Source organism: Atractosteus spatula, chromosome 21 (genome assembly GCF_055471065.1).
Source record: "Atractosteus spatula isolate fAtrSpa1 chromosome 21, fAtrSpa1.hap1, whole genome shotgun sequence".
Classification (NCBI taxonomy): domain Eukaryota; kingdom Metazoa; phylum Chordata; class Actinopteri; order Semionotiformes; family Lepisosteidae; genus Atractosteus; species Atractosteus spatula.
The window spans coordinates 922,301-940,274 of record NC_142726.1 but is presented as its reverse complement, the minus strand read 5'-3'; the positions used below and the strand labels follow the sequence as shown (position 1 = coordinate 940,274).

Sequence of the window (17,974 nt, the reverse complement as noted above, 5' to 3'; positions counted from 1 at the left end):
TCTGGGCTGATTCTAGAGCAACAATGTAGTTTATATAATATGGTGACCAAAATTCTACACACTTTTCACAGAGAGGTCTTACTAGTGCAGTACACGATTTTAACATCAATTGAATTCTGCGCTTTTAGCAATATATTCAATTTAATTAATTTCTATGTCCTCACGATTTTGCTGGACGCTGTTGTTCTTAAGGACCTGTTTTCTCTGGAAAACACATCACAGTTTTTTATAGCCTCATTCTGAACCCTTGTTAACCCAAGAAGAATTTATTTACATTTACATTAAAGAGACTGAGGTCGCGTCAGAGGAAGGTGGCCAATACTCTTCATCGACTAAAATTGCTTCACTGCGACATAAGCCGTGTCTGTAATGCGTCTGTAAAACAAATTATGCGTCAATATTTAAAATATTTAGGCTCGCCGGTGTTTCAGGATATTCACGAACTAAATGAAAGAGCCTTCAGACAATTTAACGGGAAAACCGCGGTTTTACAGTGCGTTGAAATATGTCCCGCCGCGAAATTTAACCCAAACAGCAAAATGCAGCTGAAACGTTTTAAAGGGAGGAGGTTTCTCTTTAATTTCCCAGTTCACCCCGCTGCAAACGCAACACGAATGATGATGATATAACTGCTAGTCCGCTACACTCGAAACACAGAAGCAGAAAGGTGTTCACTGATGATGTGATTCGAGGCGCAACACTAACACTCGTCTGTCTGTTGTAACTCTTTTCCACGACGTCATTTCCTACCTGACTGATCCCCCGCTGTGCTGTTGCTGTGGCAACGGAGTGCAGGCTGCGGGCTCGGCGTTGTTTTAGGTGGTGTTCTGCACGCTGGGTAGTGAAATTAATCATTCATCACTCGTGGCCGCTAAATGAAGTGTATAGGGTGCCAATCTTCACTTGTTTACGTGTGTGTGGACGAAATATGACGGAATCCGCATGCCCGGTGGTAAGTCTTCCTTTGTTGTAGGTTTTTATTCAATATGAAAATGGCCCGTTTTTCTGTACGCTGTTTTCCAAAATCGCCTTCTGTCAGAAACGTCGAAGGGATTATCATTTTAAGAAAAAATGTCGTGCTTTTAGTTTACATTACCGTACTTCAAAAATAAAGTTTTTTTTTCCCCACCAGAAGGTATTTTGCCAGCTATACAACACGTCTTCGTTGAACCTTTTAGCAAGAATGAAGTTCAAAGAGTCGAGCTTGCGCTTGGTCCGAATATTTTATAACCTGTGAGAGTTAACTCGTCCACTTCGACTGCAGCTCCCAATGTGTCCCCGTGTCACCGGGCGAAACAACCAATTCTAGAAGAAAAAAGTAAGTCGTATTTTGTCTATCTGTACCAGCCTCAGGCCGTATTGCACTCGGACATCCAGTGAGTGTCGGTGAGCGATGGGCTTCTCCGGAGAAGGCGAGGCGGGCGCCGCGGAGACCGAGCCCGGCTGCCCGGCTCCCGACAGGAGGCACGTCGCAGCGCTCCTGCAAGCCAGCGAGGAGGTCGGCAGGAAGGACGGAGAGCCTTACGAGATCCACGTCAAGGCAGGTTGGGAGGAAGCAGTGAGTTTTGCTTGCTTGTTTGCCTTTTTGGATTTTAAGTCGTGTTTGCTTTCTGCATGCACTTTCCCCGGGTTTCAGACCCAGGCTGGGACAAGGGCCCTCAGTTCCACCACAGAACACTAAAGTCAGCCAGAAAAAAATGAGCTGATGTAAAAATGATGATGTAAACTGCTTTTAAGCAGAGTTGGATTTTATTTTGTCTTTGTCTTTTTTGGCAGGCACAAGGCTGGGGAAGGTTATCTCCATTTGCTTGTTTATTTCAGTCTCCGAAGAAAGGCAAGAAGCCCAGTCATGTAGACGCTGAGTACCACTGCCTGCTTTGCGTTGATGTAGTACAGCTTTCGCAGTTGCACAGCTCTGATCCCTCCGACAGTTCAGCCCCAGGTTCGCAAAAACCAGGCTCCAGTTCATCTTCAGACAGTCCGCTTGAAAGGCCTCTTGCCCCTGCCATTCTCCACAAGAGATCTGAAAGCCAACCTCGTGCCACTTCTGCTCCAAACAAAGAAAGCTTCACTGCTGAGGTGTATGACACACATTACTTTCGGTTGCTGTGTAAACAAGTTAAAAAGCCGTCTGTGACTGAAGCCAGAAGAGCAGTAGACATGAAGCCGTGTCTTCCTGGTGAAATTACAGCCCTGCACTACGCAGGGGTCAGGCCTGAGCAGTGGCCATTGATGAAAAAGAGGGACAGGGAGGAGGTCCTTGTAGTTAATAGCTTTGCTGTTTTGCCACCCGTAAAATCATCAGGTTCTAGTAAACCAAGGTGCCAATATTATGCTGTCGGAGATGAGTTTTTTCCTAGCCGATCAGAGACTGGAACCAGAGGTCATGGATTGTCCGATACACTTGAAGCAAAGGAGTGGAATGGTGTTGAAAGAGGTGAAGAAGTCATGCCAGACACACACAACATGGACATTCAAAATTGCCAGGAAGAGGAGGCTTCTCATACATCAGAGCCTCTTGATCCGGTGGTTTGGCACTGGCAGCCTCCCATCTTTCCCGGGAAACAATTTTTTACATCTTTTAGCATCCCTGCCTCCAAGAAAAGTGACATCTCTTTTACTGCCACTGGGCACACGCCATCTCGGGTCATGCACAACACTGGAAGAAACGTTAAGCAGGATGATTCAAGTAGGCTGGGTTTAAGTAAGAATGGTCATAACCACAAGGTTTACATAGGACTTAAGCCTAAAAATGCAATCAAACAATCTGAACCTGAGCTACCTGTATTGTTAGGAACCAGGGTTAGAATACCAGCATCTTCTCATCGGCTCCTGTGAGCAGAACGTTTCATGATAGTATAAATGTCCTTCTGCCTATTAAGTCTTTTTTGGGAGCTGATTGTTAGGTAAGGACTAAACTAACTAGCTGTGAAATCAAATGTATGACAAAGGATGTGATTATGATTAACTGGTCACCTTCAGAAATAAAAGAAAGATGAGAATTTAAAGACCAGTGAGCAAATTGAATTGTTTCATTTTGTGTGGGCATTCAGTAACTGAATACGTTATCTGAATCTTGAGTGATATTTATCATTTGCAAATGGTGTTTGCACTCTGTTGGTACTGTTCCTAGGAGTCTAGTTATAGAATAAATAACTATTCCTATTCTATAAGAATAAGTTCTAAGTTTTATTCTTACTCTAGAAGAAAAACACTAAAATCTGACATAGTAGAAATATTTTTATTACGATTAAGCACTTCCACATTATTTTCATGGTGTTGTATTAATTACACAAATATTAGAGCATATAAAAATTCAGTTTAATTTTTAGTCTCAGGGTTTTTGCTGAATGGTAGTGGTTAAGGAGTTTTAAAATCAATAATTGTGAAATGCAGGCCCTTACCCTTACATTTTGGATACAACGTCAGTGCTTCAGAAATAAGTACAGCAGACCTTTTCGATGTTCTCTGAAAGATAGGCTACTCTACAATGCCTCCTACCTCTTGCTCTGATTTATCAGTGGTGCTTGCAGTACAAGTGTGCTCTTCCCATCCAGTCGTGCTTACACTTGTCTGTGTTATGTCAACCAATTCAGCAAATGACTAATACAAGCAGTGTTGTTGCCAAATCAACATTCATCTATTTAAAGACACTTACTGTGAACCAGACACTTGGCTTATGCCTGTTAGTTTTTCACCAATTATGGACAAAACCAACTCATACACATTTATACCGAGAAGCCTAATGCAATGGCAGAATACATTTTCTTGCATATGACACTAAAATATTAAAACTGTGGTGGATGTTGCTAAGGTGAATGATTATCCACAGTGTGTTAACCCACAGTCAGATAGTATGCTCTAACAATAAAGAGGCATTATTTTAACAAAGAAAATGCCATACAGATTTAAGGGTTGTCATAAAGATTTATTAGGTACTATAGTCTAAAATGTTCTGAATTCTCAATTTTTTTTCAAATAACTGTCCGTAACGTTTCCTGCTTCTATAGTTATATTCCTATTTGAAATACTTAGAACAAATGAAATTGCAAAAATAAATCATACGGTATGTTTTTCTTTTGAGATGTACTGTTACAACCTATTGGTTATTTTAATTTGTTTGGAAATGGTGGTAAAATGTCCAAAAACCACATAGGGACATTTAAAGTAAAAGCTCATTATCAGTGTGCCAAATAAAGATGTAGACTGACTTGTGTCCAAATGGGCATTGGGTGTATCCACACTATGAAATCCCTGTTGATATTCTTGCAGTAACAGTCAACCGGTGCTGTATTATTGGTTGGACATCATTATTATTTGTGAGTTCAATAACAAACCTTTTTTGTATTTTGTCAAATTCAGTCACTTTAAAGACTATCATGTTCTGTGTAAATCTGCATGTATAGTTAATACTGCATGTACAGTATACTGTATACACATTAACAGCAAGAATGCGTGACCAGAGAACTTGTAAAACCCATTATTATTTAATCAGAGATTTCACACTTTTACTTAAAAATTTAGTTTTCAGAATCCATTTTGTATCGTACACAATGTACAGTACTATTGAAGTAGTATCTCACTTATTAAATGTTTTCTGGGTCTAAACAGGATGCTGAGTTTAATACTACAATCCATCTGCATGTACGTCATGTGCAATTAGAATAGACCACTGCTTGCTTTCAAAACTGAAGAAGCATACACAAATTCTGGATTGTGTGTTTTATGGTCTCAACACTCATCTGTTTAGACATCACCTGCTATCTCCGTTACATTGTGATGTCCTTGACTCTTGAACTGGTGGTATAATGAGCTTATTGATCCTTTTCACTGTGGACATGAAATACTGAACTGAAAGGCTGTCTGCACTGCATTTTGTAGTCTACACTGTACTGCTTCAAATCTCCGTTTTTTAGCAGTGCTTGCATTCACTTGCCGTTCGTGCTGCCTTAATTTCCCATTTGTTAGCTTATATGTACATGATCATTACTTACCTAATGTAAATTTCATATGTATTGTAAATCATCTTGGATAAGCATGGCTGCACAGCAGTAGTGATGGTAATTAAACTGATGGTAAATTGAACATTAGTACATTATGTTTCTGATACAGTTTATAGATTGTTTTTAATGAAATTGTTATAACATTTTATATAACTTACTTTTTTCATGACTTACAGGGGATTGCCACCCTCTAACCTAAAACAGATCATTTTACCCTGTTGTTCTTAAGTCTTCATTGCAGTTACATGGCACACCTTCATACAAACTACAGATAGCACATTCCCTTGGACGGAGAAAAGCAATGACAAAACTTACACGTTATTAACAGAGATAAATCTCTACATTGTGAGTACTGTACCCTGCCAACAATACAAACCAAAGATTATTTACTGTAATTACAAAATATGATTATATAAGTGTGAAAACAATAATTTCACCATTAATGCTTACAGGATTAAAGACTGAAAATTCTCAGATGAAAAGTAGCATCTTGTTTTGTGTTGACAATAACACATTTAACATGAACAAAAAACAAATAGTTGGAAATTGTGATATTAGTCACCTAACTTTTTAACACAAAGCATATTGCTTTGGGAACTTAACTCCCATGCCTTCTTATCCTAGTGAATGGTTAGAGTTTAAAGCTAAAGCCTAAATTATTTTAAAAGGATGGTATACAACACCACACTGTATGCATTTTGTATTAGATGTACCTAAACTTAATTCTTGTGGGGACGTTCTTTCTTTAAAATATAAAATCCGCCAATATACTGTATATTTTTTGTGTATTTTGCTCATGTATTCTTTACAATGTGAACTGTTCTGGCAAAATATTAAACTTTGCAAAGTGATTTTTTAAATTTTAGGTTTTCAAATAACTTGTAGGGAATTCTCTCTCTAAGACAACTGTCTTAAATACTCACATTCTTGGTTATTTCTTATATAACTGCAAGGGTTACATTTAAATTAAGCAAATCATAGCATAAAACCAACGAATATGGAAAAATTACAGGGTGAATGGTCAACAGACTGCATCTTTTTATTTTGTGCAACTAATGCATAGCTTTGACAAATGAACATACAGCATCTGAGAGTAAAAAAAAAGTTACAAAAATTAACATTTAAGTGATGTGTATTGTACTTGCAGTTACATAGAGATGAAATTCTACTAAAATATTTTGGCACAAACAGATTGCATGCATTCTCTACAGAGAGAAATAAGACTAATTTGACAAACTTTACATCGTTATACTGTATGTACATTTTCATTACAATGTCTTTACAAGAAGTAAATCTTCAATAAATTATAACAGAAGTGTCATTTTCAGAACTGTACAATAATGTTTCTTCTATAGCGTTCCTTTATTAATTCAATACACAAGGGAAACAATCATATTTCATGTTTCAGTTTCTTCTGGTTGCAGTGCAAAGAAAATAAGACATCTTGGGGCTCCACTGTGGTTGGTGGCCACAGCACCAAAACCAACATTCTGCAGTAAATAATTTTTTCAGTCTTAACAATCCCATTTGGTGGTAATTCTGCATAGCATTCATGGAATCCAGGCATCTGCAATGCAATTATACTTCTGAACAAAACAATTGCAGAACATTTACATTTAACATTTGAGCTTTAAGTTTGCTATTCTGTGATGAAAATATTGAATGACAAAAATGGAAATCTTCAGAAAACTAAATCCAAGCAATATACTTGGTTAGTAGTTTTGAATTGCAATCCAAATCTTTTAAAACCAGAACTAATGACATTTCAAGGTGGAGATTCATGCCAAGATGGTGGAATCTTTTCCTTAATAAAAGCAGCACAGTGTATTTTATTAAATGTTCATCAATGATGTTCAAACAAAATATCAAATAATTAATCACAACTTAATGGTTTACAAATAAGGCACTCTCAAACTGTAATCCCTTGCATTAAGACACTGCAAGATTTTAAAGTAAAATGTTTCAACTTTGTAAATTTAACAAATTTCAGGTCTCAGGTTTGAAACCAAAATTTGTAAATACAATGTATTTGAGGCTACTGCCTAAGCACTATTAGAGAAAATAATATCTATGCAAAGAAAAATCAATATTAGTGTACTTATACAAGTCAAATTCCAGTGTTGTCATGGTCTTGGTAGTAAAATACATCAACATGGAGAAAACAACCATTTCTTAACCAAGTGAAGAAATAATTTTAAGATAATAGAAAAAGAATCTTTGGGAAACGCTTTAGAAAAAAACAATGGTGAAGTGGTAGAAATAAAGTGCAGATTATTTAAATATATTTAAAAAGAGTGAAGATCAGGAACATAGTTTCAAGGGACAAAGGCTTTAGCAATGGTTATTCCGCTTAAAGTTGTTACAAATCCTGCAGTGTTTATAATGATCAGCTTCCATTCACAGTGGTAAGAATGTGAGTCCTATTTCTAGAGATACTTAATGTAAAGCATTCTCCTTTCACTATGTAGAACATTTGCTGATACTATGCAGTTACTGTATGCATTACTGAAATAAAGTCCAGCACAGATTAATTGAAATTTCAACACCTACTAGTTAAAATGAAACAGAAACACACATCAGTCACTAAAGAAATAACCTAGTATCCAAAGATGCTAAAGGTTTACAATGCCTATTTAACACCAAATGAAAATTAAAGTTTTGGGGTTAATGGTATTTGATGGTGTAAACCCATCATACAATTATATTCAAAATAGGGTAGTGATCCATTACTATGACCAAGTCTGTATGAATCGAAAGGAGACAGCAACAAGAATGAGATATTGAATTCCATTATACCTCTGTGGGTTGCAATAGCATTTAAACTTTAAAGACTCAGAAGCCTTAATAAAATGATAACACTGATAGGACTGTTAACACAGTAATCATGTAGAACATGAGTGTTTTTGTAGAATTGGAGACAAAAAGAAGCAAAAATACTTAATACAGAAAAATGTTCATAGGAATAAGGATTGAAATAAGAACAATACAGTACATATAAATGAAAATGTTTCTACTTGCTTTGTTGAAACTTTAGCCCTTTACAAACAGGTACCAACCAAGATCTGTATATTTAAAACTAAAGGCAAAACACTGGGTCTTTAAATTAATCATAGCTCTAAAGTCATCTTTTTTTTTTCCAGTGGCTCACATCCACATGGGACAACACAAGCAAGTCAGCTACTGGGTTTCTCAGAGTGCTGAAACAGAGAATAGAGCTTTTCACATGTCTGAGTTTCCACTGAGCTAAAGTGGGACTCCATGGTGTTCCAGGCCATGTCGGCTATAAGGAAGTCATCCATAACAGTTTGGGTCTCATTACTGGTTAAGAATAGATTCCCTAGACATTCAAAAGAGCTTGACACTGTCTGGGTCTCTGTACTGCTTAGCTTCACTTGGCTTTCATTAGTGTTGCACTGAGACACAGAGTTGATTTCAGTCTGTGTCTCTGTATCAGAGGACTCTGTGCTCATAGAAAAACTAGACTGCTTCAGAAAATTCCCCAGCGGTATGTGACTACTGGTGTCCAACAGGAAATTCAGATCTGTTTGCGTCTGCGTGTCAAACATCTCAAGTCCTATGTCATTTGACTGAGTCCTAGGATTACCGTAATGTGGCGCTGGGTTGTCAAAAAACAAAAAATCTGTCTGGGTTTCAATGTCAAGGGACTCCAAAGCAGGCTCAGAGCTCAAAGTGCCAAGTTCGCTCTCCTCTGTTTGGGTTTGTATATGTGCAGCATTAAGGAACTCTTCAATATCAAAGTCAATTCCTGTGTTTTGTCCTTGGACAGACGTCAGACCTGCTTCGCAGCTTGTTGTGGCATCTGACAATCCACCACGGCTGTCCAAAGCATGACCTGCCAAGCTATCTGACAGGATGTTCTCCAGATCGCTGAATAAGTTCATAGTCTGAGTCTGATTGTCAGCAACAGGGTTCTGCGGAAGCAAATCGGTCTGAGCACTGAAGCACATCACACCACCTGGCTTCTCGTCATAGAAGCTGGAACTGTCCCTGGAATTCCGATGCTCGCTCACAGTGTTCATTCCTAAACGGCTGTCTTTCATGCCAGTTTGCGTTGACACGCTGAAGGATGGCAAGGAATCATTATCAAAAAGGTTGGTGCACATTATAGCTTGGTCCACCTGCTCTCTGTCCACCATTGTGCTTGTGGCGGCGTTGGTTTGAGTTTCTCTGTTGACGCTGCAGGATGGGAAGCACGCCTGGCCAGAAGTGTCTGTCTGTGCACCAATGGAAGACGTTGCCTTAGTCAGAGAGGGGAATGTCTGTGTCTCCACATTAACAGGGAGTAGCACTTGAGCACTGAAACTGATGTCAGTTTGGGAGCAGGATGAAACCAAGGACTCACTGATAGCACAAGATGCTGCTGGTGTAGAAACCTTGGAAAGATAAGATATATCCGTCTGAATGTTGGTGGAAGTACTTTTACTCCTGGAGCCCATATAATTTAAAACATTTCCAGAAGCCATGGTTTCCAAATTCACTTGCACGCCGGTGCTAACAGGTTCTATGCTGAACCTTGAAGCTGGCATGGTGTCTCTGAAAGTCAAAGCTTTTGTGTCCAGAGTTGGTATCATGGCTCCCACTGACGGGGACAGAAGGTTAACAGTGCTCATTAAGGACCCTTGATTGTCAACTGTCAGGACAAAAGGCTTGACTGAGCTGTCTGCTGGGGATACAAGAATTGGCAATTGGGTAAACTGCATCACAGGAACCTTCACCAAGGCAACCTTTGGCTTTGGCAATAGACGTTTTTGAATGTTGATCGTTGATTTAGGGTTTTGATTCCCTGAGTGAGACTGACAGGCTCCATTAGCTGACACAAAAACCTCAGAAAGCTCTTTTTCAATATTAACAATCTGAAACACCTGCTCGTTGGGTCTTAATTTCACTGCCCCACTTAAGGATCCTTCCAGTTTTCTTTTTTTAACTGGTGGGTACCTGTAGAATACATAAGAAATGTTCACTGTGTATCTTCAGGAAAAACAAAGGCTTAGACTTAAACATGGTTAAAGATCAGGGGCGTCAAACACATTTGCTATGATCATTTGGATATGATTTAATTGTACTTAAAATCGGTCACAGATACCAAAAAATGATCAACATACTAGGCACATCTATTTCACAGTATTATTATTTGTAGGGCTTTGAGTTTCATGTTTTTATCTTACAATGACAAACCTCCCATTAACATGCAACTGGCATACGATACGTATTCACCAGATCCCAATTTAGGAAAAGATTACTCATAGTCCTGTGAGTACAGAATACGTTTTAAAAAATTATAGTCAATAAAGTTTAAATGTTACAGTTGTGATAATTGTACATTGCATAAATCTCTTTTCTGTTGAAAAGAATATTGCTGGGACATCTCATTCAACAACTGAAGTAAATGTGCAACCACATATAGCACCTTGCAATAGTATTTACTCCTTCTAATGAACTCCCCTTTTGATTATTAATTATAATTATGATATATGCAATACTTTAAAGTCCATATTTTTAATCAAAACTCAAATGTTTAAACTGAACACTTGTGGGTGAAAGAACTCAGCAAAAACTGCAAAGAAAAATCAAAAACAATGTTGATAAATGAGTTACCAACAGTTTCTACGTTGTCTTTAGTTTATTTTGCCAATTAAACCCTAAAACTAAATTAAAGAACTGATACATTTCATCATGCGATAGAAAGTATGAACGATCTGTCACCAGTTGCAAGCAAAAACGTTTCTAGCAAAAATATGTAATTCTGTGCCTATGTTTAACATTCAAAAGTTAAAACAATCAAAAACATAATCAATAATTATCAGCTAAAACCATAGAGAAATATATCTGAAATGTTACTAAGAAGACTTTAAAATAAATTGCATTTAATTTTAGTTCCCTTGGGCTAAAAGGACTAGGAGAGTTAGTTGCTCAGTCCAGATGGCCTGGAGACTCCTGCACTTCCCACACCAATCACCACCCACCACTAACAAGCCTTTCTTTAACATTAACAAACAGTTTAATAATGACTCTTAGCACTGCTACATAAACACTATACCTGAGTAGATGAGTTGGTTGGGAGTACACTCTTCAAAGGAAATTGTTTTTAATTTACAGGAGTAGTATGTAACATTTTTCAGGACCGGTGACTCTACATAAATTGAGACCTAACCTGTAAATTATTTGTAATTCAACAAAAGGTGACACTGGAAGGGGCTAAATATTCTAGCCTGGAGCTGTGTAGGTCAACCGGTAAACTTCAGCACTGAAATGACCATTATACAGGCTCTGGGATTAGTGATCAGCATCTCCTTTAATCTCTGCTTCAGGGACTGGTAAGACTCCTGTGATAAGTGAAAAGCAACTTGCCTGGATTTGTAATTAGCAGGGTTTTAGTGTTTTTAACAGGGAAGCAAAACTGGAAAAAATTGTGTGACAAAAATACTCTGAAAACGCAAAACACTTTGCATTTGCTAGATATCATCAATATTAAAAAAGCAATAAAATGACTTCTATTATTGATAATGGTTTTCAACAACAGATACCTGCACAAATCATTTTAGCTTCCCATATTCACTTTGACAAAGAACTATAAATTGTTCCACTTGCACCACACAAAATAAGGACATTCCCAATTTTTCTTCTCTTTGAGAACATAATCACATGGCTCTTACTAAAATAAACAAAACCTCCTTCTGAGGTCATAAAAACACTAGTTACAGTGTCAGTGAGACTCACAGTGGTTCAGTTTCTGAGCTTACTCCAGAATTTGGAGGCGAGTTTGGAGGAAGGTCTCACAACGTCAGTATTTTCCCCATCATTGGTGTGCAAAGACAAAGCTTGGGGGTGTGCGACATACAGACTCAGACGAGGTGCCAGTTTGATCATGGCCAGTGGATCTGACTGCAAAAGCCCCACTGGCTGAACAGACGAGCCTGCTGGACCGATTGTAGCCTGCGGGCTGTACGTTTCCCAGCATGGGGTGCAGAAATAGTCCTTCTCCATGAAAAAACAGTGGCTACAATCTCCACAATTTTGAAAAAAAAGTGGTAAATAGTACAATAAAGTTATCAGGGAATTAACTGGATAAATTGTATGAGTTTGGTAATCTGAGGGAAGGAAATGCCATAGTACCTGTGTTCTGCAGGGATCTCATGTCCGGTCCTGTAGATGTGGGACAAGAGCGCCGCCCTGCTGGCATAGGGGCAGCCGCAGGTGCAGCAGTACACCTTCCCACAGTCCTCTGAGTGTCGCTTCAAGTCCCACTCGGTGCTGTAGCAGTTACTGCACTTGGGACACTTGTGTTTCCTTTCAGCGTGCATCTTCATGAAGTGCTGCAGAGAGAGGCTGCAGCTCAGCACAGGACAGAACACCCACCTTCTGCATGGAGTCAACATTTTACTCTTTAAAATAAATTAATCAGGGAACAGTTTATAAATACAGACATGCACACAGCACTTCCCTCTTCATTATCGTTAATTCAACAGTTGAAGTGATACAGTAATTTTACTTATACAAATTTAACCATATTTTTCCACAGTTTTACGATTTACAGTTTACTTCAATTAACATGTTAGTGAATTTCAATGTCCACTATATATTGTATTTAAAAGATCTTTTAATGTAGCTATACATCCCAAAAAGCATAAAGTTCCAACTTATTACCCTCTGACTCACTTTATTAAGACAATTCTTGGGTTACTGTAAAAAAACACTGAAATGATTCCTGACTCAGGCATTGTGCAATATTTACATGTTGCTCATTTTTATTTTTTCCTATTAACAAAGCAGGCGTAACTTTAGATTTGCTCTATATACTCTGGCATTACATCATAATCTGTACAGTTATGTGATATATAAAATTATTTCAAACAACATAATATACAACATAGTTTACAGGAGTACAAAATATATTGAAAACTGACAATAGGAAGAGTAAAGATTGTGCCCAGATGGGCCAAACTTAACCACTTGTCTTTTTAAAATACAAGCTCTGCCACAATCGCCAACAACACTGCAAACCTGGCAGTGAATGCCACCAGGCCCAGGACCTGCAGAGGGAAGAATAAGACTCTCTTGCAACTAGAACACAAAAGCAACCCCTTCTTGGGAAACTGATACGATGAATTGGTGTTTACAGAGTCAGCATCTGTGCTCCAACTGCTGTGAAAACTCCACAATAGCACCAGGAGACGCTGTGTGTTTTTGAAGTTCTGCTGGTGACTGAGAGAGCAGAGACTAAGTCATCTGAACTACTTCCTATTCCACTTTGGAGTGCAAAAGAAATGGCTGGCCATTGTACCTTTTTTAACAGATAATGGTGAAAACACACACCCTGTGGATATAAACTCTGCAGCTAAGAGTACCCATGCAGTCCAAGAACGAAAAACAGCTCTTAATATTTTTAATAGAATACAAAAGGCCAATCTCAGAAGAGGTGCCATTAGGATTTACTGATACCTGTTTAACCAAGGAAAACTGAGAGAAAGGTCTGTTTGGTCCCCTTGGGCAGCCTTCGATTGGACAGCAATAACGTTTCTGGGATCCCTTCATATCTTTTCTCACTGTTGGATTGACCAGACCGTCCTGAAATAAACATGTACACACTTGTGAGGCATCTTTAGGAGATTAAAGCACACATGGAGAATTTCTAAGGAGACACATGAGTCATTTCATAATGTACATTACATAAAGTTTATTCTCCTGTGTTTGACCATTTGGAAGAATTGTGAGCAGAACAAGAGAAGTTACTGTTCAACTCATAACCACCTGACTTTACTTAGTCAAATCTCTCAAAACTTAATTTTGGAAAGTTTCGTTATAGCTAAATCAGAAAAAGAAGTGTGTTGTAATTATTGGATCTTGAAATTCCTAACCAAGGCTCTTATTAAGCAGGGGAGGTGCAAACTGTTATTATTTTGCTACCTAAACCAAGTTTCAAACACTATTTGAAAGAATTATAATACAGGGTTATTCTTTTGAAAAACTTTTCCCTGGAATAATTTGTTCACCCATGGAATCTGTGAGTGAGCTCTCTGTAGTTCCTCAGTTGCGGGTCAAATTGATTCTGCAGTAAGGTGGCTTCTGTGGAATAATAATGATATGAAAGTGATGAAATGATGGCCTAGTTTTGCAGTTGTTTTTTCCCTCTGGTTTACATAATTATTTTACTTTTTTTTTTAATCTGGGTACTTGAGTTCACTGAATTTCACTTTTATGTAATTGAAACATTACATGTCAGTAACAATAATAATTTAGAAGCAGTGGCAAGAAAAACCTCAGCATGTAATTGAGACAGATTAATAACCATTTAGAAAGTGCTAATCTCTAGCTGCCTCTTTAATGATGAAACAACTACAGAGGAATGCCAAAAGATAAAGTTGCTATGGTTTCAAGTAAGGTTTTTTCATAAATACCTCTGTTTAAACTTCTAAGAAATAATATAATTATGCCAACAGGGAATTAAGCAAATTATCTGTTATTTTTTCCAACAGTATGGTAAAATTACATCATAATGAAGGGTCAATTGTTTCTTGCAAATGTTGAACAGTGCGCAGTAAAACATTTACATACTGTACATCATGCACACATCAATGCTGCGATTGTAACCTTCATTAAAAACGCACATCCTAAAATCCTCCTCTGGCAATGAAGATTACTGAGCAGCTCAGATAAGAGCCTGGGTATGGAGCCGGATGATAACATTCAATCCTTTCAGCTCCCTGTATATAAACAATTAATGACCAACTGCTTGAAAGAGGCTCAGGCGCAGACTCAACTCCTGTGATGCGATTCTTTGCTATTTAAAGCTTGAATTATTAAATTCCTAAAACTTGATAAGTTTATAGCTCAGTGGAAAACCAGCCTTCCGAATGAAGCTTAGAGCAGAGAAAATGTCATCACCAGAATCAAAATGCAAAGAGCTGACAATACGGTTTATTACAGACTGTGGCATGAAGGTCACAGGACTTTTAATGCTCTTCCTCACAGTGCACCGCAAACTCCTGCTGTATATAAAACATGGGACTTTCAGCTCTAGTTGCCTTCACACTCACATTAGAAGAAGTGGCATGAAAATACTGCTGCTGTAATCACATTAAGAGGTAGGATCCTGTTAATATTTTGCATCTTCTCTTCTGTAAGACACCTCCAAAGCTCATTTTTAAAGTTAATTTCTCCACCTCCAGAAACACATGCAGAAATTAAGATCTTTGTCTGCCATTCAGTGGAACAGTCAACCAAGCAGAGCGGCTCATCATTAAAAACGGAAATCAAACCTCATTCTGTACTGATTAATAATGCATAAATGCAGTGAGGAGGAGGGGTATCCTTGTATCCCTTCCTTGTCAGTATTTATCTGGTTGCAAAAGCTCATGAAATCCTCAGAGCCAACATTCTCTTTTTTTTCCTAGAGGCTTAAATGCTCTCACCTTCACAGTTTGGTAAACATGGTAACTGCCACTCCTGAGCTGTGATTTATGTTTTTAATTTTTCGATTCATTTGCTATTTTATGAAAAGGAGACCTTTCATTTAGTATTTTTGTTCACCGTTGATCATGCACTAAGACAGAGCGGCATTGTGTCAGTACTGGTCAGAAATGTGCGGAGGCAAGTGGAGATATTTCCTTCGGGACCAATGAGGATAAATGTTGTCTCTGATAATACACAGGCATGCCGTTGTGCAAAACGTAGGCTGCCTGTTCTTGCCGACTCTTTCAAACAAAATCCAGATTAAAAATTGAGCATGATCTGACCACAATTAAAATCCTACCATGTTAATTTCTTCCATTTGTTACTCTGGAGGTCTAGCAATCGAAGAGAACAGTTTGACTTCTAATGTCCCGCAGCCAGCGCACGAGTCATCACAACTATCTGTATTACATAACTTTTTAACACCAAATATTCGACGTGCTATAACTCGAAAACCAATGCTTACAACGAGGCAGAGAGACAATATAAATTCTAACAGTATCTACTGGATGAAGTAACAACTAGTCTAAGAACAAGATCTGGAAAAAATCCTACCCTGTAAAACTGGGAAATGCTACCTGGGAAAACTACACAATAGTTCCAATGAAACATGAAGGGCTGGTTTTCACAGATTCTCGCCTTAGTTATGATCTTATCTGTTGATTACTTGGGCAGCCCATGATTAGTGCTGATCAGTACCGGTTGAATCAGCGCATGTTGTGCGCCCTGGGATAGACTAACCCGCTCGATTGAGTCCCGTGTCTGCCCGGATATGTTACGGTTATATATGCGGCTATGCATCGGGAAGAGACGGGAAATATGCAACGATTTAACCGTGTTTTAGAACTTTGTATTGCCTGTTATATTAGCACATAACTCAGTACCCACTGCACATTGTATTCGTATATGCCATTGTATTACCAGTCTGTAAATATGAAAATATGAGAGACATGGCTCTCTTGGTAAACATGCGATGAGAGCTCACTGCGCTGAGAGATTCCGTGCAGGACCGGGTGCGTTTCAAAACAACTGCAAAGGGATTTCTGAGACAGCAATAGTTCCTAAAAGCATTCGGAGACGAAAACCTAGTTGGAAAGAACCTAAAAAAAATCTATGAAAAGACGACTGATTCGGAAATGAAAAGCACCAACAAAAAACTCCTCGATGACTTGCATATTTAATATGAAAACAAAACTGAAAAGCTGCCTCACAAAGATTTCCAATGCACGTCTGATGCATCGCGACTCCTAAAATAACTAAAAATCCTAGTTTTAACCCTGCACCCCCAATAAAATACAATAAAATAAAATAAAGATACCTTGATCCTGTGCGACTTCACAAGATGCATGTTCAGGGCAGGAGTATTGGGGAGAATCTTGCCACATCCTTCCACGGTGCAGAGGATATTTGTCCGCACCTCTTTGGTTAGCTCCGTAATGGATGGTTTTATCATCTCCCATGGCTGTGAAGAAGGCTCCTCGCCGTCCTCCCGGCGGCTGCTGCGGCTCGGATGGGCTGCCCTGCCGCCTGGTGCAGAGGCAGCCATGTTTCTGTTGTCAGGCGAGCGGCCCCCCCAGCAACAGCGCCGCGCACTCGCTCACTTCCGGGCGGCCGCCGGCCCTGATGATGGCACCGTTCGTGGACTTGTCACCAGCAACGTGCTGAACGGATTTACAAGGGCCAAAAGAAGGAGTTGCGGTGACAACTGGACAAAATATCTTTGTTTCGAACATACATTAATATTAATCCCTGTCCAATGGCAAAGAGCTGGTTGCTCAGTAATGTAGTTCTTTTGGTATACAATGGCATTGTAGAAGTAATCTGAATTTTTTGGGGGGGAAGTTAGAATTCCATATGTATTCAACCCCCCCCCCCCCCCCTTCTGTGGCAAATTAATTGAGGTGCACAAAATTACCTTAACAAGCCAAAATTAGTTGAGTGGAATTATTAGCACTTCTTGTGATTTCACAACATATAAACCTGTAAGACTGTCAAGTGGGAACATAGAGCAAATCTTAGAGGAAAACCTGCTTCAGACCTAAAGCTGGGAGAAACCATTGATCCAAAGCACAAGACCAGGGCTACACTGGAGTGGCTTAAGAACAATGAAGTTAATGACCCAGAGTGGACCAGGCAAAGTCCACACATGAAACCTACTGAGATTATGTGGGAAGTCTTGAAAACCACTATCCATACAGTTTGTGATCACCAAACCTGAGAAAGCTTGAGCAAATCTCCCAAGAACAGTGGGCAACAACTGGACCCAGCTGGCTATACTAGCTGCCTACAAACATATCCAATAAACATTTCAGTTTTTCTTTAGTTTTTGCTGACATTTACTGTAAATTATCTTCCCATTGGAACTCTTCAAATTGCTCATTCAGGTTTTGAATAAAATAGTTTAACAATGTGTTTACATTATTTTGTAATTTCACAAAATATCACACCATAGGTGGGGTCAGAATATATGAGCAAAGAGCTGTACATTACTTGGGTATAGC

General features: G+C 38.7%; 2 protein-coding genes across 2 annotated transcripts; one reads left to right on the top strand and one right to left on the bottom strand.

Moving 5' to 3' along the window:
• The first annotated feature begins 786 nt into the window (after window positions 1-786).
• On the top strand, window positions 787-5,859 carry c21h16orf46 (chromosome 21 C16orf46 homolog). Its single transcript, XM_088939126.1, has 3 exons — window positions 787-952; window positions 1,348-1,558; window positions 1,777-5,859. Exons 2-3 carry the CDS (start codon window positions 1,394-1,396, stop codon window positions 2,836-2,838), a joined length of 1,227 nt encoding a protein of 408 aa, XP_088795252.1. The 5' UTR covers window positions 787-952; window positions 1,348-1,393; the 3' UTR covers window positions 2,839-5,859.
• A 155-nt stretch (window positions 5,860-6,014) lies between these two features.
• Window positions 6,015-17,019, bottom strand: atmin (ATM interactor). Its single transcript, XM_088939127.1, has 4 exons — window positions 16,792-17,019; window positions 13,464-13,589; window positions 12,138-12,337; window positions 6,015-9,959 (listed from the first exon to the last, which is right to left on the bottom strand). The coding sequence occupies exons 1-4, from the start codon at window positions 17,017-17,019 to the stop codon at window positions 8,177-8,179; spliced, it is 2,337 nt and encodes a 778-aa protein (XP_088795253.1). The 3' UTR covers window positions 6,015-8,176.
• Between the last annotated feature and the right edge of the window lie 955 nt (window positions 17,020-17,974).

What these genes read in the sequence shown, in the direction of transcription:
- atmin (XM_088939127.1), bottom strand. Translation starts at nt 17,019, where the DNA reads ATGGCTGCCTCTGCACCAGGCGGCAGGGCAGCCCATCCGAGCCGCAGC. An exon ending in AGTTTTCCTTGGTTAAACAG is followed by an intron (nt 12,338 to 13,463) that starts GTATCAGTAAAT and finishes CTCTCTCTGCAG; the next exon opens with CACTTCATGAAGATGCACGC. An exon ending in GAGATCCCTGCAGAACACAG is followed by an intron (nt 9,960 to 12,137) that starts GTACTATGGCAT and finishes TGTATTCTACAG; the next exon opens with GTACCCACCAGTTAAAAAAA.
- c21h16orf46 (XM_088939126.1), top strand. Translation starts at nt 1,394, where the DNA reads ATGGGCTTCTCCGGAGAAGGCGAGGCGGGCGCCGCGGAGACCGAGCCC. An exon ending in AGGCAGGTTGGGAGGAAGCA is followed by an intron (nt 1,559 to 1,776) that starts GTGAGTTTTGCT and finishes CTTTTTTGGCAG; the next exon opens with GCACAAGGCTGGGGAAGGTT.